A 27,484-nucleotide genomic window follows, 5' to 3' on the forward strand; every position below is an offset into this window, starting at 1 on the left:
ATCTTTACAAGCTGATTTTCATCGGCTGTCAACGTATACAGTAACTTTTCTCCTGCCAATTAGCCCACTCTGATCATTTTGACATGTGCAAAAAATGGTGTCAACATTGGTTAAACAGCTTTGCTTTGTCCCTGTTAGCATCAGCTAGAACCCTTTTAGCCACTTCATCACTGGGTTGTGTCCACACCAAATCTTCCTCATTATCATTGTTTTTTCCCTCCATCTAAGATTTTTCAACCATGAAAACTTGCTTATCCTGCTGAACCAACTTAGAGCTATTGTTATCTATGTTTTTGTCTAGCAAACTTGTGTTCTTTGCTTGTAGATCATATATCCACTCATCTGGCAATTGGATACTCTCATTATCATCATGAAGCACCAAGGAACTTTCAACTTCTATAACTTCATCATCACCATCCTCTACTTCTAATTCCATGGCTCCCAGTAGATTTGCACAATCAAATGCTAAGGCATCCTTCTTAGTTGTGACACTGTCATCTTCAAACAGCAGAGCTCTCTTAGCAGATTTGCTACTCGTAGCAGAGCCACCACCTCCTTGTGGTTTATCTGACAGTTCAGGTATCTCCCTCTCCCATGGTTCATGCTCCTTATCCTTCTTTGGGTTATCATCATTCCCTTTAGCAAAGTCCTTAGGATCATTATCATCCAACAAATCATCCTCCTCTAACTCCTCTACATCTCCAGAATCACCATCAGTTGAATTATCAACTTGGACATATCCCTCAAGATAGAAGGAGATTTTGTACACCCCAGCCTTGAACACATACAGTCTTCCTCTGGGGATTCTTGTAGGATCTTTACAAAGGATTTTGACTCTAATCAGACTAAAGAAACTGTCAAACACTGAATGCCAGTCCAACTCTATCATCAGACCCAGACTTGAAGCAACCTCCCTCACTGTGTTCCAATCAACCCACTTGGGAGGGATTCCCTTGATTTGAACCCATACCTCAACCAACTTCCCAACTGGTTCCACATCTCCATTCCATACACTTAGCGAAGCAACAACTTTGGGCCTATTCAGCTAAAATAGAGAGGCCTTTCCAATCACAACATTCTCAACCTTCCTACTAGGAGGAAACTTGACAATATAGCTTGTTTCATTAGTCTTCTTCAGCTGCCAATTCTAGTCCTTATCAAACAACTCTCTCAGATTTTGTAAAATCCCTGCCTCATCAATTTCCCCTTCCACAATACTGAGCACCCCAAAGTTATCCATACCATTCTAGTGACTAAACCTATTGTCCCTAGCTCCCACATCAATATGATAAAAACCTAGACCTACACAAGCACTTCCATAATACTGAGCAGTCATTGGTGGTTTGAGCCATTCAGGACACTGCTCCACAACATGATCTGTAAGCCGATAGTTGAAACAGACCTTGGGTCGATTACAGCTAGAGCTCAGATGCCCCATCTCTCCACAGTTAAAGCAGACAACATATAGATTTCTATTTAGAGTAGCTTCTGATTTCTTAGGCACACCCTCAGTCTAAATGTTACCCTCAACTGAAGGGTTGAGATGGCGGACTAGAGGGGGGGTGAATAGTCTTTTCTAAAATTAATCGCATCGGCTAACCGAAACAAGTGCAGAATTATAACTATCGGTCTAGCCAAGACTACACCCCTCTATCTATGTTCTCTAGCACCTTCCAAAGATATTAATCAAGCAACAAAGGTGTTGGGCTAGCTAGAGCTCACCTAACCAATGCTAGGAGCAAGGTCACACAAACCTATGCCTCTAGTACTTTAAGCAACAAGGGGAGCTCCTACACATGCTAGTAAGCAAAAGCACAAAGCCAACTAAGCTCACTAGCAATGCTCAATAACAAGGCAACCAATGCCAAATTAGAGAGCGCAAATACTTAGCTACACAAACTAAGCAATGTGACTAATAAGGTTACACAAACCAAATTAGCCACGCACAGGAGCTACTTCTATGCTACACAAGTAAGAAGGTAACTAGTAAACTACACAAGCTATCTAATTACAAGAGCAACTACACAAGCTTAATATGTATAAAAGTAATTGTAAGCTTGTGTAATAGGGATGCAAACCAACAGGAAGAATAAGGTTGCCACGATGATTTTTCTCCTGAGGTTCACGTGTTTGCCAACACGCTAGTCCCCGTTGTGTTGATCGCTCACTTGGAGGTTCGACGGCTAATTAGCATCACCTGCTAAGCCTGCACGTCGGGCACCGCAAGAACCTACCCCTTGAGTGAGGGTAGCTCAATGACACGCTTTACTAAAGTTGCTCTTCGTGACTCCTGCGGGGCAAGCACAAGTGCCCCTCATAAGCACTTCTCCAGAGCGCCGCACAAGCTTCTTGCGCGCTTTGACGGAGACCACCACCAAGCCGTCTAGGAGGTGGCAACCTCCAAGAGTAACAAGCACCACCAGCTTACAACTCGATTACCTAGTGCCACTCGATGCAACCTCACGATGCAATCGCACTAGAATCGCTCACTCACACAATCGGATAATCGCTATCAAGTATGTGTGAGATGGAGGGCTCCTAAGCACTCTCAAGCATGGACACAAAGTCCCCCAAGGTGCTCAGCACCAGCCATGGCTGAAGGCCACTTCTATTTATAGCCCCAAGGGCTAAACTAGCCGTTACCCCTTCACTGGGCAAAAGTCGGGCCGACCGGACGCTCCGGTCGTGTTGATCGGATGCTGGACCTCAGCGTCTGGTCGCCCGCAGATGGCCACGTGTCCCGATTTCAATGGTCACCTGACCTGACCAGACGTAGCAGCTTCAACTGACCGGACGCTGGACCTCAGCGTCCGGTCGTTTACAGTAAGCTCCCTGAGGCATATTTCTTCGACCGGACGCGTCCGGTCCTCCTTGACCAGACACAGACCAGCGTCTGGTGCAATACCCTCGGTACTATGCAGACCTGTTAGTTTGACCGGACGCAGCCTATCAGCGTCCGGTGCTTTTAGACCCAACGTCCAGTCAGTTGACCGATGCCAGCGTCTTCGCGATCATCTCGTTTTCACTTCTAACTTCTTCACCCTTACTCCAATGTGCCAACCACAAGAATTTGCATCACAAACGTGGTTGGTGCGATCTCGCAAGACTTCAAGCCCCTTCGATGTACAACACTTGTGCTCGCAAGCACGGGGTGGCAAGAGGTATGCAAACCTCACTAAACACTAGGCAAACACCTAGAGCAAGCGCATGAGCGGTGGTCTAATCAACCTAAGCACTTCGCAAAGCACTTATGCTAATCACCTAATAACACACTAAGCACTATGCATGTGGAGATCACTAAAATGGTGCATCAACACCCTTGGTATGTTTCATCAGCTCCACACACTTCAAATGGCCGGTTGGGGGTTGTATTTATAAGCCCCACTGAGAAAGTAGCCGTTAGGGTCGAACTCCCACAATTCTGCTACTGATCGGACGCTGAGATCGTCCTGACCGGACGCATCCAGTCGTCCCGACCGTTGCAGCCACGAACTACCGATCGGACGCTGCCAGCGTCCGGTCGCCTGCCACCGGACGCGTCCGGTCGCAGTTTCGCGCGCCTGGAACCTCTCTGTACTCGATCAGACACTATGTTTCTGCGTCCGGTCAGTTACCGCTAGCGTCCGGTCCTCGCGTCCGGTCGCCTGTCTGCCGAGCCACCGGTCCAGCGTCTGGTCGCGCTTTCAGCGTCCGGTCCAGCGTCCGGTCGCCTCTGCGAGCTCGTTTCTTCGCGATCTTGCGTACGGCTTGGTTCCTATCTTCGTGCTTGGACTTTGCTTGATATCTTGGGTCTTCACTTGTGCTTCTAATGTCTTGCTTGAGGTGTTGATCATCGGATCATCACGTCGCCTTCGTCCAAGTCACGTCTTGCACCCTATTGGACTACAAAACAGACACTTGCAAATTCATTAGTCCAATTTGGTTGTGTTGGTCATCAAACACCAAAATCCAAAGTAAATGGGCTAAAGGTCCATTTTCCTTACAATCTCCCCCTTTTTGGTGATTGATGCCAACATGACCAAAGCAAGTAAATAATAAAAATTTTAAATTTAACAACTACCTACTTGCTAGGATGCAATGCAAAGGGCAAGTTTATGATGCTAAGAGATACTACATGAAAGACTATGATACCAATTGAAGACCTAGCTTGCCCTTGCAAATGTCCCCATGTGGCATTATGGATTAAAGTTTTGCTTCTTATAAATTCTCCCCATTACTTAAACTAATCCATAATCCACTATCCTCCCTTTCTTGGACCATTACCATTTGTAAACATTAACTTAATGCTTGCCTTTGGTCCTCCAAATTCTCCCCCTTTGGCATCAAACACCGAAAAGGAAGACATTAGTAGCACAAGGGAGGGTCAAATTTCATGATCCTTTGTGTATAGAGTGAAATGTATCACAAAATTTGACTCTCGTATTGTATAGACTAAGCTCCCCCTAAATATATGCATACATATGGTAGAAAGCAAAGCATATGCATAAGTAGCAATTTGTTGCACAAGAGAGTTTAATCTATATAATGCATGGAGAAAGCATATAAAAAAGAAATGAAATCAACATGATGATGCCAATTGAAGAATGATGCTTAACTCTAGGGACTCAGTCCATTTTCCTTACAATCTCCCCCTTTTTGGTGATGGATACCATTTGTAAAAGTGTTAGTCTCAAAGCATCCAAGTTGTAGAATTACTCCCCTTAAATATGTGCACACAAAGGTAGAATACTTTGGAGAAATCATGCACATTGATTTTGGAAAAAAAATACCACTTGAAAGATGACATCTCATGAATGTGAGAATCATTTTTAAAATGGATATTCGGAAGAGATTATCTACAATTTGGATATTGGCACATATTAGATGAACAATAGTAAAACAAGCTATGTGCCGTGCTCTTAAACAATTGTGAACCATGTAGGTTTGCTCCAAGGGTTAAGAATGAAACTGAGCACGCCTACCATATGATATACCTAGTGTATGCATGACAAAAGATATAAGAATTCAAATGCAAACATAGGCATGAAGAGTAACTAGATGCTAAAAGATACCAATTGTAGGAAAAATTTTAAGTCTAATACCAATTGAAGTAAATTGAATCTAGTTACCTGTCATGGGAAGGGGAATTTGGGTCCATAGTATTCACTAACCCACTTGGCAATAACTTTGTCCAACATGATGCACCCCATGAAATGCACCCATACTTTGCCAAGTCTCCAAATTCCCCAAAGTCCGATGGACTTCTCACTTCCCTTTCGGGATCCAAACCTTCTTGGTGCTCTTCATATTTGAAATGATTTCCTTTGGCACCCAAAAGCGTTTGACCCCATTGTTGACTTGCTTGTTCACCTTGATGGCCACCACCTTGTCATTTTTCTTCTTCTTCAAGAGATAAGGTGTGGAGGCCTTTTTATCCACCTTGTTGGTGTAGGTGTTGGAGAGCTTGCTTGTTTGCTTTTTCTCCTTCTTCTTTGCTCCTCCCCCATTCTTCACCTTGCACTCATAGGACTTGTGACCTTCCTTGTGGCACACGTAACAAACCATGGTTTGTCCTTCATCAAGCTTCTTCACTCCCTTGACGGTGTTATCTTGATGAAGTTGGGTTTGCTTCGCCTTGCCTTTCACTTGAGTCAAGTCCTTGGTGAGGCGAGCTACTTCTTGCTTGAGTTGCTCATTCTCCTTTGCAACCTCTTGTGTGCATGTATCTACAATAACTTTCTCAACACAAACTTGGTTGCACAAAGGTGAGTCTAAACATAAATCATTGCAAGAAGTAGAGGCATCCTTTTTAATGATAGAACTTTTCTTTTTAGATGCCTTGGTGGGGGTATTTTTGATGGCCTCAAGATTAGCAACTTTATTTGTTAGCTCATCACAATGTTTGCACATGATTTCCATTTTAGCAAGCAAACTTTGATAATCATTTTGTGAGCTAGCTAATTTTTCTTTTAATTTTTCATTTTTCTTTTCAAGTTGCTTATCATTAATTGTGCATGCACTTGTTGTTGCACTAGCCTCAAGTTGCTTAATTTTAGTAGATAGTTCAACATTGAGATTTGCAAAGTTTTCATATTGTTCAAGTAAATTCTTGTATGCTTCTTGTGAACTACCTAGCTCTTCTTTTAAAATTTTGAGCTTCTTTTGTTGACTAGTGCAAACTTTAGCATATTTAAGATTTTGTTGCACAATTGTATTGTAAGAAGGCAAATCATCATCACTATCACTCTCACTAGAGGATGAGCTTTTGTTACCTCGTGCCATAAGGCACACACGAGAAGAGCTTGATGATGAGTGTTTGCGGCCTCGCCTCTTGTGATGGTCTTCTTCACTTGAAGAATCATCCATTTATTTTATTGATGTGAGGGCTTTGTTCTTGCACGCCTTCTTCTTTGTCTTGGGTGTGGGCTTGTTTGGACAAACTTCCACAAAGTGCCCCACCTCGCCACATCCATAGCATCCTCTCTTTCTTTGCTCGTTTCTTTGATTGGTGAAAATAAGGTCTTGGATTTGGATGGGCATACCCTTGACATTGAGCTTTTGGATCATCTTCTCCACCTTGTTGATAAGTTTGATTGATTCTTCATCAAGGTCGGAGGTGGAGGAGGAAGATTGATCATCACTTGATTCTTCTTCTTCATCATCATCACCTTCATCTTCACTTGAGGAACTTGAGCTTGAGCTTGTCTCAACTTTCTTGCCCTTCATCTTTTTTTTGCTACATGCGAGAGCTTTGCCTTTGCTTGATGAAGATGCTTCTTCTTGACCCATTTTACATGACATTTCAAATGCCACTAGTTTGCCAATGACAATGCCCGGGGTCATGTTGCTCAAGTTCTCCATGTTGTGAAGAATGGTGATGATGCTTGCATATTTCTTTTGGGGTAGCACAGAGATGATCTTCCTCACGATGTCCGCATCATCTAGCTTTAATAATCCTATAGAATGGAGCTCATTGATAATTAGATTCAATCGAGAATACATGTCACGAACAAGCTCATCATCATTCATAGCAAAGGAATCATAATTTTGCTTAGCTAGACAATGTTTTTGCTCATGGACATTACTTGTGCCGTCATGGAGCTCTTGGAGTTTTACCCAAATTTTATGAGCGGTATTTAAAGTAAACACTTGGTTAAAAACATCCATGCTAAAAGATTCAAACAAGCAATTCTTAGCTCTAGCATTAAAATGCATTTCTTTTTCGTCACTCTTTGTGGGCTTTTCGGGATTCTTAATGGGTTTCATCCTGTCACGAGTGACTCTCCATACACCTAAATCAACCGCCTCAAGATGGCAAGCCATTCTAGCTTTATAGTATGGGAAGTTAGTGCCGTCAAATTGTGGAGGCCTAGCGGTATCCATCCCAACCACTCTACAATCGCGTCGGCTCAACGGCGGTTAAGCCAAGGGTCCAAATATGAGCCAACCGGCTCTGATACCAATTGAAGTGACCGTGATGCCTAAGAGGGGGGGTGAATTAGGCAACTTAAAAAATCTAACTCTAAACTATGGCCTCTTTTTCAACCTCTAGCAAAACCTATGCAAAAGATAATCTATCTAGATGTGCAACTATGGTTTTGCTAGTGTGTTGCTATCTCTACCGCAAATGATAATAATATGATCAATGTAAATGCGGAAGCTTAAAGAGCAAGGTAGAGATATGCAAACTCCCGTCGACGACTCCGGTATTTTTATCGAGGTATCGAGAAGCGCGCAAGCTTCCCCCTAGTCCTCGTTGGAGCCTCTCGCAAGGAATCCCTCGCAAGGGCCAAGCTCCCGGTCGGGTAACTCCATGGATAGCCTCGGGCCTTCCCCACACGCAAGTGGGTCTCCGATGTGCCTTCCGACAAGCCTCTCCCGGATGCTTCCCGCCGTCTTCACTATCAAGCTTCCGGCCGAAACGCCGCGGGCCTTGTTCCCTTCGGTACACGGTGGCGGCCGCACCACAAACGCGGTTGGTGCGATCTCACAAGACTTCAAGCCCCTCTGATGTACAACACTTGTGCTCGCAAGCACGGGGGGCAAGAGGTATGCAAACCTCACTAAACACTAGGCAAACACCTAGAGCAAGCGCATGAGCGGTGGTCTAATCAACCTAAGCACTTCGCAAAGCACTTATGCTAATCACCTAATAACACACTAAGCACTATGCATATGGAGATCACTAAAATGGTGCATCAACACCCTTGGTATGTTTCATCAGCTCCACACACTTCAAATGGCCGGTTGGGGGTTGTATTTATAAGCCCCACTGAGAAAGTAGCCGTTGGGGTCGAACTCCCACAATTCTGCTACTGATCGGACGCTGAGATCGTCCTGACCGGACGCGTCCGGTCGTCCCGACCATTGCAGCCACGAACTACCGATCGGACGCTGCCAGCGTCCGGTCGCCTGCCACCGGACGCGTCCGGTCGCAGTTTCGCGTGCCTAGAACCTCTCTGTACTCGATCAGACGCTGTGTTTCTGCGTCTGGTCGGTTGCCGCTAGCGTCCGGTCCTCGCGTCCGGTCGCCTGTCTGCCGAGCCACCGGTCCAGCGTCCGGTCGCGCTTTCAGCGTCTGGTCCAGTGTCCGGTCGCCTCTACGAGCTCGTTTCTTCGCGATCCTGCGTACGGCTTGGTTCCTATCTTCGTGCTTGGACTTTGCTTGATATCTTGGGTCTTCACTTGTGCTTCTAATGTCTTGCTTGAGGTGTTGATCATCGGATCATCACGTCGCCTTCGTCCAAGTCACGTCTTGCACCCTATTGGACTACAAAACAGACACTTGCAAATTCATTAGTCCAATTTGGTTGTGTTGGTCATCAAACACCAAAATCCAAAGTAAATGGGCCAAGGGTCCATTTTCCTTACAGCGTCGAATCCCGTCGAGCTTACGAGGCAGGCGGGAGAGAGGGACCCAAACCCATCTCAACCCTGCAAACACCACCTCCTTTGTAGATGTGCCAACACCACCAAGTGTACACTACCATGTGTATGTGTGTTAGCTTTTCACAATCATTTCCCAAAAGATGTTAGCCACTCAACTTGCCACGCCACTCGATCCTAGCGACGATGCAAAGTTAGATCACTCAAGTGGCACTAGATGACCGATATGCAAACAAGTTTGCTCCTCTTGATAGTACGGCCATCTATCCTAAACCCGGTCATAAACTTCTCTACACACCTATGACCAGTGAAATGAAATACCCTAGGTTATACCTTTGCCTTATGCATTCCATTCCATCTCCTTCAATGTCGATGCAACACATGCATCAACACGATCAACAATGATATGATCCACTTCATATCATCACGTGATCATATTGGTTCATCGATCTTGACTTTACTTGCTCTTCACCGTTGCCATCGTCCATCGGCGCCAAGTCTTGCTCAAGCTTCACCGCCATGCGGTCCATCACTCCAAAGCCTTCGACTTGCCCTTCACGCTTGCAACCGGTCCATCAAGCCAAGTCTTGTCTTGATCTTCTCCACCTTGATCACATGACTCAATGTCATGTCTCATGTGTATTTAAGCTCCTTCATCATCACATGTGTGAGCTTTGCAACATCTCCAAGCCATTTTCACCTTTATGGCATATGTTGCTCACACACATGTACCTATGGACTAATCACCTATGTATCTCACATAAACACAATTAGTCCACCTAGGTTGTCACTCAATTACCAAAACTAAACAAGGACCTTTCATCAACCCTCGGAGCTCCATCCCTATGTTGTTCCCTCACCCTCATATCTAGATACTGATCTTGCCCACCATACTGCCTGGACGGTTGCTGCGCCCTTCCCATCCCTCTACCAAGGTTGCCGCCTCCTCTAGGTCGGGTAGCATCAAACGAACGACTAAAACCTTGTTGAGGAGGGGGATGAGGATGAAACGGACCTTGATTTGGGAAGAAGCCGAAGGGAGGTGGCGGCGTAGGGTGACCATAGAAGGGTGGAGGTGGCTACTGCTAGAACCAACTTCCTCCACCCCAGTCCCCCTACTTCTCCTCCGGACTACGGGGTCTGGGGCCCCGTCCCTTTCCTCTACCCGCCATGGAACCCTTGATGATCTTGATGAAGCTCAACCTCTTCCCTTCCCCCCAGATGTCTTCTGCAAAGCTCAACTTGGCTAGAGACTGATCCCACTTGTCACCTTCGCTAATCAGAAAGCAATCTGTGGGCTCGAAGGATTTGGAGAGTCACAAATCTCGACGAATCCACACCAGGTCCTTATCTCTCTCCTCTCGAAACCTAACCCTGGGGTTGGAGTTGGGGATGAACCACAGCTGACCCTCGAAATCCTGGATCTCATCTCCCTCAAAAGGGTCCCTGGGTTTCGGTTTGGATGGCAACGATGCTCGAAACCGTGACCACCATTGATGCGGACCCGCTACCTGCTCTCCCCTCACTCTGCCACGTCTCCTCCTACCAGAAGAGAGCCTATCAACCGGGCCAGGGACGACCTGCTCAACACGCTTGACTCGAGGAGGAGTCCCGCACTCCCTGATTGGAGAGTCAGGCAGCCTCACCGCCGGCGTTGAGAGGCTGCCGCCGCCCTGCGACACCGAGAAGAAACTCACGTGTTCTCTCATGGCCGCCTTCAAGGGCTCAGTGCTTCGGATCGTGGCTATTTTTGGTTGGCTATTCTCCACGAAAAGGCCAATCGAAGTCTGTGTGTTGTGGTGCACCCGCGCGCACGTACGCGTACGAGTATGCACATGTCGTGCTTTTGTCTGGGCGCGAGTTGGTTTTTTTTTCATACCAACTCATTCAAAACGACAATTAGAGGACAAAGGCAAACTCACGATAATTAGTTATTACAGTAGTTGCCATAACTGATAAGCTACGATTAAGCAGTAATAAAGCACATCATGCATGAGAAGCCCCCAAGCACTAGTTACATGTATACTCAGCACGAAAAAAACCCCTAACCACATTAGCTAAACCACGCACCCTAACCACAGTAGCCCTAAGCTCTAAGCTGCATCGTCTCCAGCGCCAAATATGAACGTGTACAACCATGGCGGGGAGGAAGTCAACGACGACAATGGCGGCGAAGACGTTGGTTGCGGAAGTAGATCGCCTGGCGGACCAAACTTCATGATGTCTAGCACGGTCCCGAGGGCAATGATGCCCCTGGCTTCCTCGTAAGAGGGCGCCGGCGGGGCGCTCGGCAGCGTGTCGCCGACGTCTCCTCAACGGGGACGACAGGAGGCTCCAAGGCGCAAATGGCCTCGAGATCCGCCGGCGCCTCCATGTATGGTGGCGCGGACGGCGCGCTCGGTGGCGGGTCCAACCTGGAAGACGATGGCCACATCATCTCCGAAAATGTGTCGTGTCCGCCGGCGAGCTCCGAGGTGGAGCCATTGTTGCGTCCGCCTGCAAGCTCCTAGGTGGAGCTAGCGTCGCGTCCGCTGGTGAGCACCTTAGTCTCCGAGGCCGAGTTGGAGCTTTAAGATGACATTAGCATGTTTTTTTTTTTTGCCCTCAGGGGCATATGCTCCCATCCCCAATACTACTGGGGGTGTTTAGTTCCCCCAAACTCTTGAATTTGGCACTATGCAAAAAGAAGATTCTCCGTCACATCAAACTTGCGGTACATGCATGAAGTACTAAATGTAGACGAAATCAAAAACTAATTGCACAGTTTGATTGTACTTTGCGAGACGAACGTTTTGAGCCCAATTAGTCAATTGTTGGACAATTATTACTAAATACAAACGAAATGCTACAGTAAATTTGGCGGCGTCAATTCCGACCAACTAAACAAGGGCTGGATTCGCATTGGGTTGGGTGCACTACAAGAGAGAGAATCAAATACATTGGGGATGGGAGCATATGCCCTCAATGGCATATTTAACTTTCCCCCGTATGAACTATTGAACTGAAATGGAATGGATTCCACATTGCTTCATCTCATTCTATTCCTATGTGATAGCAGGTTTTCAAAAGATTTATCCATAAAGCTGTTTGCAAAAAACATGTTTGGCATAAATAATCTCAAACAGCTCAGCAAGCTGGTGAAGAAAATAGAGCCTATGCCGGGTTTCGGGTTTCCTCGCCATTTGGCTTGACTGGGCCTACAGATTCGGCCGGTTTATGTTTGCAACTGGACGACCCAGCCCGATGTCCGTCGGTCCGTCCATGCGTGCACGTGTTAAGCAGCGGCTGGGCCTGGTCGAGGCTGTACCAAATGGGCAGGCCGCACGGGAGGCGCAGGACGGGCCACGTCGGCCCGTTGCCCGCTCACACGGGAGCCGGCCGGGACCGCACACTCACTGACATCCCAACCCCACAGAAGATTCATCCAACTATAACGATACTGACACGTGGGACCAGTCCCCACGCGCCACGAGTGGCTACGGTGCCTCCTCGCCTTCCCGCCACACGTCCCCCACTCGCCTCTCACCGTCGCAACAGAAACAATCGCTTGTCGCCGTCGACCCAAGCATGTGGGACCGTACCGCAGGTCCCACTCGGCAGAGACTCCGGCGGTCCTTCGAGACGAGACAGCGAGAGCGAGAAGGCAACGGCTCCCCGGTCACCGCGCGCGTCTCCTCCTTCCTCGGCAGGCACAACACGACTCCCAGTGGCCAAGTACACTCTCCCGCTCGACTCGAGCGCACGAGCGATGAGAGCTCTCGCCTCGCCCGCCGCCTCCTTCCTCCCGGGGATCTCGAGCCCTAGCCCTCGCGCGCGCGCGCCTCCCCGTTCCGCGCTCTCGCGGGCCGGGCGCTCCGTCGCCGCCGCGGCCGCGGCCGCCACAGGGGACCACTGGGGCACCGACCACCAGCACTACCACGGAGGACGCGCGGGCGCGTCGGAGGCCGGGTCCCCCGCGTCGGCGCGCGGCGTGAAGTGCGACGTGGACGTGGTGTCGTGGCGGGAGCGGCGGGTGCTCGCGTCCGTACCCGTTGCCGCCGACGTCGACACCCTGTGGCAGGTCATCACCGACTACGAGCGCCTCGCCGACTTCATCCCCAACCTCGTCCAGAGGTTCGCATTTTCTTGTTTCGATTTGTCGCGTCTGAACTATGATTGCACTGATGGTCAGGTCCTTCTGATTTCTGAATGTGTCTGATTGGGGTGGTTTTGTTCGTGCTTGCTTGCAGTGGGACGATTCCATGCCCGCATGAAGGGCGGATATGGCTGGAGCAGAGAGGCCTGCAACAAGCGTTGTACTGGCACATTGAGGCGCGCGTCGTGTTGGATCTCCAGGAAATCCATGACTCCGTACGTTCTGTCGCAGATTGACTTCCATTAACTGCTAAATTGCAATGGAACAGTTTTGGAGTATCCAACATTTGTCATCGCCGACAATTTTATGTGAAATGCCACTGAAAAGTACTAGTAGATGATCAGTTGGCCAGTCCATGAGGGTGTGAATGCAACATTTGTGTTTTTTTCAGCATGTGTTCTTCTTCTTGCTGTGGAGCTGTGCTATTGTGTTTCTCTCTGATATATTTCTTAGTTGTATTAGCAAATACGAAAAACGATGATGGATCTCCTCCATTTTCTATTCCATGTTAAGTTACATACATTGCCTTACTTGATTATTCGTTCATGATTATGCTTTCAGATCAATGGGCGAGAACTCCATTTCTCGATGGTAGATGGTGACTTCAAGAAGTTTGAAGGAAAATGGTCCATAAGATCTGGTCCAAGGTATGCATCTGATGATCATTTTATTTCTGAGGATAGGTGGGATGGGAGGTAAATCAATAAAGACATAAGTACATGCATCTTATTTACTACCTTATTTATTGCTTTTCTTTTGATGAACATCCAGCTTAATTTCATCACTAGATTATATTTGCATCACCATGATGCCCCAGACTAAAAACAATTTTCCTTCTTTTCATTATTCCTTAAAGAGGTCTCCAACTTCTAGTGAGCGGAAAAGGAGATTAAGTCTAATATGGCCTATTTTGCTTTTGTTTGCTAGCAGGTCCTCTAGTGCAGTTTTGCTGTATGAAGTTAATGTGATACCAAGATTTAACTTCCCGGCTATATTTCTTGAAAAGATTATAAGGTCAGATCTTCCTGTAAATCTTGGTGCCTTGGCTTGTAGAGCTGAAAAGATTTATCTGGAAAATCAAAGTTGTGGTTCGAGAAAATTCTCTGTTGAGGACTTGAAGCCATCATCTACTTCTTCTCAGCTTGATAAATTCCATAGTACGACAGTTGATACTTCTTCTAGTAAATTTAAAGAAGCACCTCCCACTTCTGGTGTTAGCAGTGTGCTTCCATCACCTGCTTCTGAATTGATTAGCAAATGGGGTGTATATGGAAACGTATGCAGAATTGATAGGCCTTGCGTGGTAGATGAGATCCATCTTCGAAGATTTGATGGCATGTTGGTAATTTACTAAACTTATATCATTACTTATTGGATTCTTAGCCATCAAGGGATGGGCATTAAAGTTTTGTCTTATCCTGTGATACGGTGTGCATGAAGGAACATGAGGGGGCTCATAGGTGTGTCTTTGCTAGTATCACTGTGAAAGCACCAGTTCGAGAGGTATGGAGTGTTCTCACGGCATATGAGAATTTGCCCGAGTAAGTAGTTCTATCTTTCTACAATCTTTTGAGTTCACATTCTTATTTTATTACAGGTATGATCTAACAAAAATCATTTGATAGATTCGTACCAAACCTGGCTATCAGTAGGATTGTTCTTCGTGATAATAACAAGGTCCGCATAATGCAGGTAGAATATGTGGTTCTCTTCTGTCATATTTTGTGGTTAACTGTTTTTACTAGAACATATGAAGTAGTCCTGGCTTAGGTTGTCCTTTATTTTTACTGCACAGCATAAAAAAGTCCTCAAGTCATGCACAGTTTTGTCTTGTGTCCTGGTTTTGGTTCACTCGATTGTTTTCGTTGTGCTCATCTGAAAGAAAGTTCTGTAAATTCAGTCTGATAGTCTTTGTTTTCTTTTTCAAGCATTATATCTTTTGAAATCATTTTTCTAGGAGGGTTGCAAAGGCCTGCTGTATATGGTCCTTCACGCCCGTGTTGTTATGGATCTTCGTGAAAAATTTGAGCAAGAGATCAGGTTTGAACAAGTTGAGGGTGATTTTTACTCGTTTAAAGGGAAATGGCGCTTAGAACAACTTGGGGATCAGCACACCCTGTTGAAGTACATGGTTGAGACTAAGATGCATAGGGACACCTTTCTCTCTGAGTCTATCCTTGAAGAGGTGAGCCATATATGCATTTTCTTTAATTCATATAACATTTCGCTTAGCTTAAGATGATTAAAGTAGGCTTTTATGTGCACACTGTATTCTGTTTTGGTTATACAAGTGCTTTGCATGGTAATGGGTATATACTTCATGCCATCTCAAATGGTATAAGCTTACTATAGTTAAATTTTCATATTTGGTTGGTTTGAACTTAATTATCTCTAAAGAACCTAACAGGGATCGGTTTTCCATTTTCTTGGTGGCTTACGCTTCTCAAATATCCAAATTAAAAGCTTGAAGGTATTTTAACAGCATTTGTTTTACAAGTCATGTTGTATCTTCAGCTCTTCAAATTCCAGGTGACTACATTCCGTAGCAGTTAGGACACCAAAAAATTTTATCATGGTTTCTGACATTTTTACTTGCTTTTGACAATAGGCTGATTTTTTCGTGCTCTTACTTGGATTAATTGCATGTGGTGCCTTGATGATTATTTCAGCTGAATGCTTTGATAAAGTTTAATGTCTTTAGAGATAGTAAAGCAGACTGTTCATTTTCATCAATCTGTTACAGGTCATATATGAAGATCTTCCATCAAACTTGTGTGCAATCCGTGATTATATTGAAAAGGCTGGAACCAAGGGTAGCAACTCCACAGCTCATTCTGATGTGTCCATAGACCCAGATGCTTATCATGCTGAAAGCAGGCAATCTGAGCAAGCATCTGTGTCTTGCTCATCCAGTACCATGAAGCAGAGACCAAAAGTCCCAGGGTTGCAAAAGGACATTGAGGTCCTAAAATCAGAGCTTGAGAATTTCATTGCAGAGTATGGTCAGTATGGTTTCATGCCTAAGAGAAAGCATCTCCGGTCTCATGGAAGGGTGGATATCGAGAAGGCAATAACACGAATGGGTGGGTTCCGGAAGATTGCCAGCATAATGAACCTCTCTCTTTCTTACAAAAATCGAAAACCAAGAGGCTATTGGGATAATCTGGAGAACTTGCAAGAAGAGGTAATACTATATATCTTTAGCTCCCTCCTGTGCTTATCAGATATCCATTCTAGCACAAGAATACAGGTATAACCATGTTTTTTAATCTTTGAATAGTTTTGCACCATATATTGCAAATGGAGTTAAAACTTGTCCACTTATATTTCTAGTATGAATGAAAGCTAGCACTCTGACTCTGTCCCATTGAATTTTATAACGTCATATGCTGTATTCAACATTTTTCTTCAACTTCTGACATCAGCATCTGATCACTATATACAGATCAGCCGGTTCCAGAAAAGTTGGGGGATGGACCCTTCTTATATGCCAAGTAGAAAATCTTTTGAGAGGGCAGGTAATATCTTTAGCCCATTGTTGGAAAATGAAAAACAAAATAGTATTGTGGCACTTTCATGCTACTTTTTTATTCATTTTAGCACAAATGTCTTTAGCTTTATACCATCATTACATGAAAAACAGAAAATTGGCTCCTGTTGTCAGGTTAGATTTGCAAGTTAGATTGGTGTCGTGTCATGAAGTTTCCTTGTCTGGCTTTTGAACTGATTTTCATGCTCTGTTGGTAGGTCGCTACGACATTGCTCGGGCATTGGAAAAATGGGGTGGGGTGCAGGAGGTTTCGCGCCTTCTCTCTCTTAAACTAAGACGTCCTAGAAGGCAAGGCGACTTGGATGATGAGAGCCGGTCTGAATCCCCATCTGAGATGGCAAAGAAGCACGGGGTGAAACCTGATAAAGGCATTGTTTCCTCAGATGCACAGAAATGGCTCCTGAAGCTGAAGGATTTGGATGTCAACTGGGTGGAATACTAGATCAAGCTTTGAAAAAAAAAGATATGCTCTCTCATTGTTAGCTTAACTCTTTCCCTTCTTCGGAGGTGATCTGGATTCTGGAAGCATTCCAACAAAGACGCCGCAAATTGTGTACAGAAAAGCTCGATACACGGGCCAACCCATTCTGAAGCTACCAGCAGGCAACAGATTTTCTTGTCAGTAATCACGACTACCAGCAGGCAACAGATTTTCTTGTCAGTAATCACGACCCTTCCCCAGACCCCGCATAGAGCGGCCCTTTTTTTTAATCACGACTCTTGGCTACTGCATATCTAGAACTGTTGACTATACTAACAGTAACAGCTTTGTTGCGGTCAAATTGATCCGTGGATTTGACAAAGACTAGCCACTAAACGCAGAACGGGTGTGCGATTTCGTGTTTGAGTCAGCCTTGCCTTTCAAAGCAGGTGGGTCATCGCTGGGTTAAGCCGTGTTCACAGGCTGGTCGCCTACTTTGTTAGTGATGATGTAAGTTGACCTGGCCCTTTTGTTTTGACACGGAAAAGAAAAGTTACCATCCAGTAATAGGTTCACTCGGCACGTTTGCATTGCATTGGTCTCAATCAGGCACAGCTACATTCCCTGTTGCTGCTTCGCAAGATGGGTTGCCTTTAATGTGTCTTTTTTTTTTTGCTAATTTGGTATTAGCATGGCGGGTCTCTATGAGGAATCAGATAATTAGAGCGTGAATTTTAAAGACCAAAAAAAAGGAAAAATTAAAAGGTCCCACCGGGATTCGAACCCAGGTCGTCAGATTCCCGTTCACGTGTCCTTAAATCTAGCTTGATTCGTTTCTTTTTTTTTTTCATCCGGAACGGTGCTTTTCTGGATTCGTCCAGATTCGTCCAGAATTCCTCCAAACGAACAGGGCTTTTCTGGAGTGCTAACCACTACACTATGGAACCATTTCTGTCATTTAGGTTAAATTTAAATTATAAGTACGTTTAAAGAAAAAACAGGGTAGCGAAACGAACGGCCTTAGCTATGGCCGGACTCGATGAACATGGACTGGGTGAGCTTGCACTGAAGATTCCTGTTTCCTTTGTTGGGTTTGTTGGGTGCGACAGCATTTCTGAGAGCACGTGCGCAGAGGAAGGACTCTGAATTCGTTGGCTGAAAAAATATGGATTATAAGCTAAGTGAACAGTGCGTTTACAGTACGTTCCAATCATATCGTAGCCCTGAATTAGGGTTCGACCTGAAAAGCACGAGTCCTAGTGCAAGAACAGCTCTGCCCCTGCCCTCATCATAAATCCATCGGTACCGAACGCTAAACGTCACCCAGCACGAGCCTGAATCACATGCGCCATGTGTTGCATCCTGCAGTTGCCTGGCTGCGATTGGCGATTGCAGGGAAGGGATGGCGGCTTTGCCTTCCCTTCCACGACGGATCTGATGAATGCAGCTTGATCCAGTGATGGGGTCATGGGTCCCTAGCATTGAACCGCACAGAAGCTGACGGAGATGTTTCGCTGAAACATCCTGCTCATGTTCTAGAACATAGAATTCCGGCACTGTGGCCACTGCTGACAGGTGAGTGTTGAGACGAGAAACACAGGAGACCTGCAACAGTTTTTTCTCTAGAAAACCAAAAAGGAGAAGTGCAACAGTATTCAGTACTGACAATCAGTCTAACTCTCTAGCAGCTCAGCATTATTATTATGAATTTATTTATGATGCAATCTATTTGCCTGTGTGAGCTGCTCCGAACTTCCCTTGACGAGCGAAAAAAAGAAAAAAAAACCTACTGCATCCGTTTTAGAAACAAACCTGAAGTCCATACTAAAATATGCCGGTTATTTTGTACAAATTGCAGTGCTCAATATCAAGCTCGATCTGAATTTGATGCTTACAATTACAATAGTATTGTCATATGGAAGCCACACTACCAGTTTGTTCCACCAAGGTTCCCCAGCCAGAGGCCAGAGCTTAGAGCAAATTCAGCAAATCATCATCATTTCCCTAATCGCTCTACAAATCTGTACACTTTCCTCTTCCTAGGACTGGATGACAGAAGCGGGCATTCTGCCTGCCTGCGTGTTTCAGCTCAGCGCCTTCACTTTGCTTTGCTACCCATTTCGCGGGATGATGATCTCTGCCATGGATGGATGAGGATGACGCAGACGCGCCTTACATCGTCATGTACGGCTGCGGCGACAGCAGCTGCCGCGACACCCGCTCACGGTTCCTGGCCGACTCGGATCGTCCCAGCGCCATCTCATGCTCCAGGTTGGGCGATGGCGCGGGCGCGACCGGGGGCCCCGACGAGACGACCGTCGAGACCATGCTGGAGCTGACGCCGCTGGTGGCCGTGGTGGTGCTCAGGAAACTGTCGGACGACTTCGGGGGCGGCGGCCTCTCCAGCTCCATGACCCCTTCCAGCATCTGCACCACCTTCCCCATGGACGGGCGCTGCGCCTGCTGCTCCTGGATGCACCAGAAGCTCACCTGCAGCGCGCGTTCCACCTGCGCCATGTCGAGGTCCTCCGCGGGGAGCCTCCTGTCGAGGATGCCGGCGAGGTTTCCCCTCTCGTACTCCTCGTACGCCCACACCGAGAACTTCTTCCGCCCGGTCTCCTCCGACACGTCGAAGTTGCGGCGGCCGCTGACGGTCTCCAGCAGCACCATCCCGTAGCTGTACACGTCGGACTTGGCCGTGATGGGCAGGTTGGCCAGCCACTCCGGCGCCAGGTAGCCCCTGGTGCCGCGCACGCTGGTGAGCGTGCGGTGGCGGTGGTCCTTGGGGTTCACCAGCTTGGCCAGCCCGAAGTCGGAGACCTTGGCGTTGAAGTGATCGTCCAGGAGGATGTTCTCGGGCTTGATGTCGCAGTGCACGATGCAGTCGCGGCACTCCTCGTGCAGGTACGTGATGCCCCGCGCCGTGCCCACGGCCACGGCGAACCGCGTCGGCCACGGCATCTTCCCGTCACCGAAGAGGAACGCGTCCAGCGAGCCGTTCTTCATGAACTCGTACACCAGCAGCCGGTGCCGGCCCTCGGAGCAGAAGCCGATGAGGCGGACCAGGTTCAGGTGGTGCGTGCTGCTGATGGTGGCCACCTCCATCCGGAACTGCTTCTCCCCCTGCTCGATCCCCTCCAGCTGCTTCACCGCCACCACCGTCCGGTTCGCCAGCACGCCGCGGTACACGGCGCCGAACCCCCCCGCGCCCAGCTTCTCCTTGAACCCCTTGGTGGACCGCTGCAGCTCGCGGTACGAGAACTGCACGGGCGCGCCCGACGCGTACTCCAGCAGCGCGTACTGCGCCGACGCCGGCCCGTACTTGGGGCTGTGCCGGCAGAAGAACCACCACAGCGCCCACTCGCAGAGCACCAGACCGGACACCACGCCCAGGACCACGACCGCCACGACCCAGGCGCGGACGCCGGGGCCGCCGCGCGAGTTCCCGCCCGCGGTGCTGCCCGGGACCGGGTTGGGCAGCGGCGGGTAGCAGACCTTGACGAAGGACGTGCTGGGCAGCGCGGCCGACTGGTAGCCGCTCACGAAGTTGGAGACCTTGAGGAAGCAGAGGCCCGAGCCGTCGGAGAGCGCGGTGGACGCGACGCAGGAGCTTCCCGAGAGGCAGTTGAGGCGGCAAGCGGTGATCCCGACGAAGAACTGCTCCGTGGTGATCTCCGGCGGGTAGGTGAGGAACTGCGTGTTGTCGAGCTGGAGCATGGTGGAATTGCCGGGGCAGCTGTTGAGGTCGACCTTGCGCGTGCACCCGCCGCGCGGCTTGGAAGGGTCGGTGAGCTGGAAGTTCTGCGACGGGCACCCGCACACGGGCGCCGTGCCGTTGTAGCTGCACACGCCCATGTTGCCGCAGTAGCCGAACACCTGGCACTGGTCCGCCACCGCCGACCACTGCTCCGTGGCGGCGTTGCTGCCCCGGGCGGCGCTGTAGGCGCGGAAGTTGCCGTCCTCGTCGAGGCGCACGAACCGCATCATGTCGCCGCTCTCGCCGTAGTTGCTGCTGTAAGCGACGACGACGGGGGAGGTGAGGGTGCCGTCGGTGAGGGAGACGATGCCGTTGGTCTGCATCGTGAGCGTGGGCGAGCTCAGCGTCCTGTTCCCCGTGAAGGAGGTGTTGTACCCCTTGTTGAAGTAGGTGACGGTGGTGGCGGCGCTGGTCCACCGGAGCGTGAGGTTGCCCGTGGCCTTGTCGACGGAGAAGACGTAGGAGCCCGAGGTGAGGTTCATCCCGGAGGTGAAGTTCTGCGACATCACCACCGTGTCCGTGGGGTGGTCGAACGACTGCCACAGCGTGGCGCCGCGGGAGTCCTTGAGCACGAGGTTGCCGCTCTCCTGGACGGCCGCGGCGGACACGTTCTGGCCCCCCGTGTTGGACGACCAGAGCACGGCCCCGGAGCCGTTGACGAGCTGGAGGTCGCCGTTGGACGAGAGGCGGAGCGAGCCCCCCGAGTCAACGGCGGCGCCGCCGCCCGCGGACCAGACGTGCACGCCGCCCGCGTAGGAGATCGCGGCGACGAAGAGCGACGGGGAGGACGCGGACGCCGTGAAGCCGAGCGAGAAGGTGTTGTTGGGCGACGTCCACGTCGCCGAGTTGCTCGGCGACAGGGTCGACCCCACCGGCATGTCCGCGCCGCGGGACAGCAGCGGGAGGAGGAGGAAGAAGAGGAAGCAGCCGAGGGCCGCGTAGTGCCCGGAGCTTCGCCGCAAAGGCCGCATCTTTCCGGCTCCTCTGATTCGTTTAATCCTTTCTTTTCTCGGATGGAGATGGCCGATGGCAGACGGAGAGGCAGCTAGTCACATGTGCCATGGCGTCTTCTCTTGTCCTCTGCAATTGGTAAGGTTGTTTCGCAATCGGGCGCGTGGATCTGGTCTTGGCAAGAGGGGGAGGGATCGAGAGGAGGAAGGAGGTGGGAGGGAGGGAGTTGGACTGACCGGGCTGGTAGAACAGTAGAGGAGACCGGGACCGGGAGAGGCAGAACGAAGCAAGTTATGCTAGAACTGAGGCCTTGGAAAATGTCAAGCGTTTAGAGCGCTAGTGACGCACACTGCCCGCCTCCTCCTCATACTCCCGTGGAAACAACAGAGGAACGGCATTATTGTCGGGTCAAAATGTGAAATCAAACCTCCCGTTCCTTGTTGACAGTCCATTAAGCCACCACGCTTCCAGCTGCTGTGTTTCGACCACAGGAGACGACTTTCCACTTCGCAGATGATGCTCTGTACGCTCTGCTCAGGACCAGGTGGCAGATGATGCAGCGTTTTACGGTAGCAGCACGGCGATGGCAGTGCCGGAGGCGTATCATGAATGGAGCAATCGCCACCGTCCAAGGCAGGTATCGACGGCCCCTGATGATGGGATGGTGCCTTGGTGGTGGGCCTTGACCGGTTCTAGGCTCGGCTGGTTGTGTGGTGTGGTGGCCTGCTTGGTGGGTGAGTCAAGGTCAACATGGGCGGCTTAGAAAATAGATAGACGCTCATCCTCATCTGATGCCTTCCTTGTGTTTTCCTTTTTTTTTTCTCTCTCTCCACAGATTATTAGGAGCTCAGCATTCGGTACCGCTATTGTTTTCTCCTTCTAGGTTGACTGTCCTTTTGCAATATGGGCAACAACAGTTGGGTTCATACGATACCCTGACGTTAATTAATTGTGATCATAATCACAGACCCGACGGATTGATGGGCCAGCGTGTAGTAGGGCGGTCTCAACGGTGTATTTACGATAGTTTCTATCTTTATTAATTATCATGGTTGCTTAGCCTTTTGCTGATGTGGCAAAGAAATTAATGGAGAGAGTAAAAACAGAGAGACGATTTCTACTTCACGGAACCGCGTCTTCGCTAGCACCGAGACGCGAAGAAACTAGTCGCACCGCGTTGGGGAGAAACTAGTAGTTTCCAACGGCCTCCATCCGGATCCACTGCCCCGCTGTCGTCGCGCAAATTCGTCGCGCGCGAGGCGCGAAGCCTCCGCAAAATCCTCCACGCGCTCTCTTGCGGGGAGGTGCGGTGCGGGCTGTAGAAGGGGAGGGTGTGGCCGCCTGGGGCGGAGGTGGACGGGAGAGGGAGCTCGCCAGGGTTCTTACGCGGCGGCCGGCATTGAGCAGGAAGCAGAGAGGGCGCCGACACGGCCTCTGTTTTCGTCTTCCCCGCGATCGGCCACCGAGCGGGCGTGCTAGACTATGGAAACTACACATGTTTTTTTTTTTTGCATTGGGACTACCCTAGGATGGATGTCGGAAAACTTCACAAATTTTATTAGTTCTTCCTTCCTTTTTTGTAACCATTTATTTTACAGCCACAAAGTTTGACATTCGCACGTAGCAGTTGCTGTACCGCCGTTCAAATTCACCCACGCAAATTAATCTCACAAATTCACAAAGTTACCATGACTGGTTTTAGTGAGGGATATGAGAGACTTTAGTCTCTCTAGTTAATTTATTCTAAAAAATTGTAAAAGCCTTAGATTTATTGGCAGGTTACATTGCTGTATATAAATATAAATATAAATAAATAAATAAATATATATATATATATATATATACTTTTAATACTTAACAATTTAAAGGCACATGTCTTCATATGCTAGTTTTATGCTTTGTGTGGCAGAGCTCCGGGCGGTTTCGACTCAAGCTTCTCTATCTGTCTTTTCAAAATCACTATTTTTTTAGACTCCTTTGTGTACTGTAGCAAGGAGCCGGAGCCGTACTAAACAAGCCCTAATATACCTACACACGTACGTATGCACGTACACAAACTATGACTAGGTTAGTAAGGGTGTGTTTGGCACCGCATCGACCCCCACGATGCTGAAGCACAGAGCTAAATATAGCAAAAGCACCAATAACGCGGCTCCGCCATTGTACACCATTATATTATACCATAAAAACGGTTCTAACCCCTTTGTACTCCCCAGAAGCGTTCTTACTGCTCGATCGTTCGGTGCGACTCCAATTCCTCGCCGATGCCAGAGCGGCACCAAAAGAGCCCTGAATCTTTAGGTTGATAAATCAGAATGATCAACTCGTTATTGATTGCGTATGGATTGTCACCGAAAAAACTGGATCAATAAGAACTAGCGAACAGGGCACGACCATTTTAAGCTAGTGCTTGATTCTTCTTTCTCTCTCTCTCTCTTTTCTCGAAGGTACAATGGCTGAAATAATTGTCGCTCATAAATACGTATTATCACGTGGTTGTTCAAGAAGAAAAGTTTTGATCTATGGCAGCTTTCACAATCCCAAACAGCAGCCACGGCAGGAGAAATGAGGTGCGCTGGAACCGACCGCCTGAGGGTTGGATGAAATGCATCGCACTCACCATGGAGGCACTTGCTTGCCGGGATGGCCTGGCCTTGGCGCAGCTTGCAGGTGTTCAGAAGGTCTGGTTGGAGACCGATTGAAAGGCCTGATGCGCCTGTGGAACGAAGGTATCAATCAGAGATCGGCTGTGGTTTCGGTCCTGCGGGAGGTCCGGGATTTGAGCTTGTGCTTTCAAGCTTTTAAATTTTCTTCCATTAATCCAAAATGTAATAGAGTAGCTCATACATTGGCAAAGCCGGTCACAGGTGATGACAGTCCGGTTGGTCACATGTTAGCCCGACTTGCATTGAGAACCTGATGATCGCAGATTGTAATCCAGGAACTATTTGATGAATGAATCTCCCTAGTCGTGCAAAGAAGAAGAAGAAGAAGAAGAAAACTTTTGCCATCGTCATTTGAACTGTACTTGTTTGTACCCACGAGAGCCCGTGCCGAGACCCCTTGCATTACAGGCGTCAACGAATTCGACTCCCGCGTATATATAGATTATAGAAGAAAAAACCACGAGGCACGGCCGAAGGCAAGAAGAACCGATCGAGGAAGAAAAGTAAAGGAAGGGTGGACGACCGTTGAAATAGTGGGGTCTTTGTGTTATTTTTTCATCTAATATAAAAGTGTTATTTTTTCCGTCAAATAAAATTCCTTTCTCCCCTTTTATATTTTAGAAAAAAAAACGTCCGGTGTTCTCAGGATTGGAGCATTGGATATAAAAAAAATAAATGAAGAGTTATCAAGTGCTCAAAATAAATAGAGTCGACAATGTAACTGCTCACAGTCTTGCTTCTAATCAGACGCATGTTCCTTCCTGTTCGTTTAGCTCTATCCTCTTACAGTCTTCTTGGGAGCCTTTCTCCCTTCTAAGTGTATTCTGTTCTTAATTTTAATACAAGTGCTTCTTATAAAAAAAAATAAAAGAGGCCCAATGCCTTTAATACAAGTGCTTCTTAAAAGAGGCCCAGTGCTTCTTAATTTTAATACAAGTGCTTCTTGGGAGCCTTTCTCCCATCTGAGTGTAATATGTTCTTAATTTTAATACAAGTGCTTCTTATAAAAAATACAAGTGTAATCCAGTGGTACAGCCCACAAGAGGCCCAATGCCTTTCAGGAGGCTAGGCCATCTTCTTTAAACGGCCCAGTTATGCCTTAGAAAACTAGGCCGTGTGTCGGCATGAGAGAAACGGGCCAGAAAGTTAGTGCTCAGCGCACCGCACCGTTTGACAATCCATAATACTCTCGTCAGGACGTCCGGATGGATACACGTGGCTTCCTACTCGGCTGTCGGGCCGTCCGCTCCCTCCTTTTAAAAAAAATCTCTCTACCCATCTAATACCCCTGCCTCCATCAAAAAGAATTCCACCGCTCCGGACTCCAGAAACGTCAAGAAAAGCCCCGTGCTCCAGTCTATCGCTCTATCTCTATCCACGCGCACGGAACTGCCCATTCTCGGCGGACGCCGTGGATGCCGAAGACGACGCAGCCGCCCTAGCCTGCCACGCGCCCGCGTCCTCCACCCGTCGCCGGGGTGCTAGCCTAGGCCGCGCGAGCAGGTGCTCACCAGGGGTGCTCGCATAGATGCTCGTCCAGGGGTGTCGCGGCCTCACGTAGGTGCTCGGCCAGGGGCGCACAATGCTCGCCACTCTGCTGGCACACCGGCGAGCTCCATGTGCCGTCACCGACCTCCGCGTGGGCGTTGAGCTCCACGACGATGAGCCTCCATTCGTCAAAGTAGCAAGTTGACATTGCGCTGAAAGCGCATGTAGCAAGCGTATGTTTCACGTGTTTCAAATGTTTTATCTGCATGTCGCATTTGTTTCACGTGGATGTTGCAAAAGTAGATCGGAATATTGCATATATGTTGCAATGGTTGTACAGATATATTGCAAGCGTCTATTTTAAAAGTTTCATCTGTTTTTTTTTCAGACGTACGTTGCAAATGTGTTTAACTGGATATTGCATGTGTTTTCACACATATATTACATGTGTTTTTACCTGGATGTTGTATATATTTTGCAATGGATTTTCAAGCGTTTTTAGGAGTTTTTACAAGTGTTTCAGACATATGTTGCAGGTGTTTTAACTATTTCAAATGTATGTTGCAAATGTTTCATTTGGACGTTTCAAAAGTAGATCGGGTGTTGCATCTTCCTCCTCGCCTCCTGCTGTCTCGTATCAGTGTATCTTCCTCTTCTCGATGTTGTTGATGTTCGAGCGGCGTGGACCCGTGTTGGGGTCTGGGCGACGTGTGGGTGGGGCGAGTTGTTCGCGCGGCGCGAAATCCAAGAAGGCGGGTCATGTGGCGCGGAATCCAAGCGGGTGGGTTGTGCGGTATGGAGGAGGCGCGGGGTGTGGGGAGCTACGTCTGGACGCGGGCCTAGGGCCAGACGTCCGGGCGCTAGCCTCGCCTCACCGTTCAACAATTTGTCGCATTCCCCTAAAAAAACAATTTGTCGCATGGGCTAGGGGTGGTACGAAATTTATGCTTTTTTATCTGCAACACTTCAACCGTGCAAGAAACTGCAACTGTGCAAGAAACTTGCTTTTTTTAGAGCCCGTGGATTTTGAACAGATAATCACAAACACTACTGGAAACAGCAACATTGCCGAGGGCAAAAGACTTTGCCGAAGGCCTGATTTCGGGCACTCGGCAAATCCTTTCTTTGCCGAGGGCCGCCCTCGGCGAAGCTTAGCCCTCGGCAACGGCTCGTTCGCCGAGGGCCGGACCCTCGGCAATCAACGGCCCACGGCAAAGGCCCACCTTTGCCGAGGGCCGGGCCCTCGGCACAGTACCGCCTCTCGGCGACCTCGGCCGAGCGTGACGGCGGCACCGGCCGTCAGCCTTTGCCGAGGGCTCGGCGTTAGGCCCTCGGCAAAGAATTTGGAAATAAAAAAATAAAACTCTTTGCCGAGGGCCCGTTGTACAGGCCCTCGGCAAATATTTTGAACGGGATGGCGCCGGCGGAAATAAAAAGAAAACATCTTTGCCGAGGGCCTTGGATGTTGGCCCTCGGCAAAGAAATTAAATAAAAAAAATAAAAAAATCTTTGCCGAGGGCTCTGGATCTAGGCCCTCGGCAAAGAGGGGACCCCATATAAAAAAGGGAACGGCCGGGCGGGCGGCCTTATCCCAAGCCGCGCCCGCCCGAGCCGCCACTCGCCCGCCGCCGCCGCCGCCGCGCAGGCCGCC

General features: G+C 48.5%; 2 protein-coding genes across 2 annotated transcripts; one reads left to right on the forward strand and one right to left on the reverse strand.

Moving 5' to 3' along the window:
- Window positions 1-12,519: 12,519 nt before the first annotated feature.
- Window positions 12,520-17,395, forward strand: LOC136480345 (uncharacterized). The gene is made up of 10 exons (XM_066477923.1): window positions 12,520-12,978; window positions 13,095-13,215; window positions 13,562-13,647; window positions 13,931-14,342; window positions 14,441-14,541; window positions 14,626-14,692; window positions 14,958-15,185; window positions 15,744-16,184; window positions 16,446-16,518; window positions 16,748-17,395. Exons 1-10 carry the CDS (start codon window positions 12,614-12,616, stop codon window positions 16,990-16,992), a joined length of 2,139 nt encoding a protein of 712 aa, XP_066334020.1. The 5' UTR covers window positions 12,520-12,613; the 3' UTR covers window positions 16,993-17,395.
- Window positions 17,396-18,769: 1,374 nt separating this feature from the next.
- On the reverse strand, window positions 18,770-22,039 carry LOC136494309 (G-type lectin S-receptor-like serine/threonine-protein kinase At1g34300). The gene has a single exon (XM_066490507.1). The coding sequence runs from the start codon at window positions 21,697-21,699 to the stop codon at window positions 19,144-19,146; it is 2,556 nt and encodes an 851-aa protein (XP_066346604.1). The 5' UTR covers window positions 21,700-22,039; the 3' UTR covers window positions 18,770-19,143.
- Window positions 22,040-27,484: the final 5,445 nt, after the last annotated feature.

The sequence above is a fragment of the Miscanthus floridulus genome, chromosome 1 (genome assembly GCF_019320115.1).
Source record: "Miscanthus floridulus cultivar M001 chromosome 1, ASM1932011v1, whole genome shotgun sequence".
Classification (NCBI taxonomy): Eukaryota; Viridiplantae; Streptophyta; class Magnoliopsida; order Poales; family Poaceae; genus Miscanthus; species Miscanthus floridulus.

Bases quoted from the DNA above. Each gene is read 5' to 3' on its own strand.
- LOC136480345 (XM_066477923.1), top strand. From the start codon at position 12,614: ATGAGAGCTCTCGCCTCGCCCGCCGCCTCCTTCCTCCCGGGGATCTCG. The intron at 12,979-13,094 runs GTTCGCATTTTC...GCTTGCTTGCAG, and splicing joins ATCCCCAACCTCGTCCAGAG to TGGGACGATTCCATGCCCGC. The intron at 13,216-13,561 runs GTACGTTCTGTC...TTATGCTTTCAG, and splicing joins TCCAGGAAATCCATGACTCC to ATCAATGGGCGAGAACTCCA.
- LOC136494309 (XM_066490507.1), bottom strand. From the start codon at position 21,699: ATGCGGCCTTTGCGGCGAAGCTCCGGGCACTACGCGGCCCTCGGCTGC.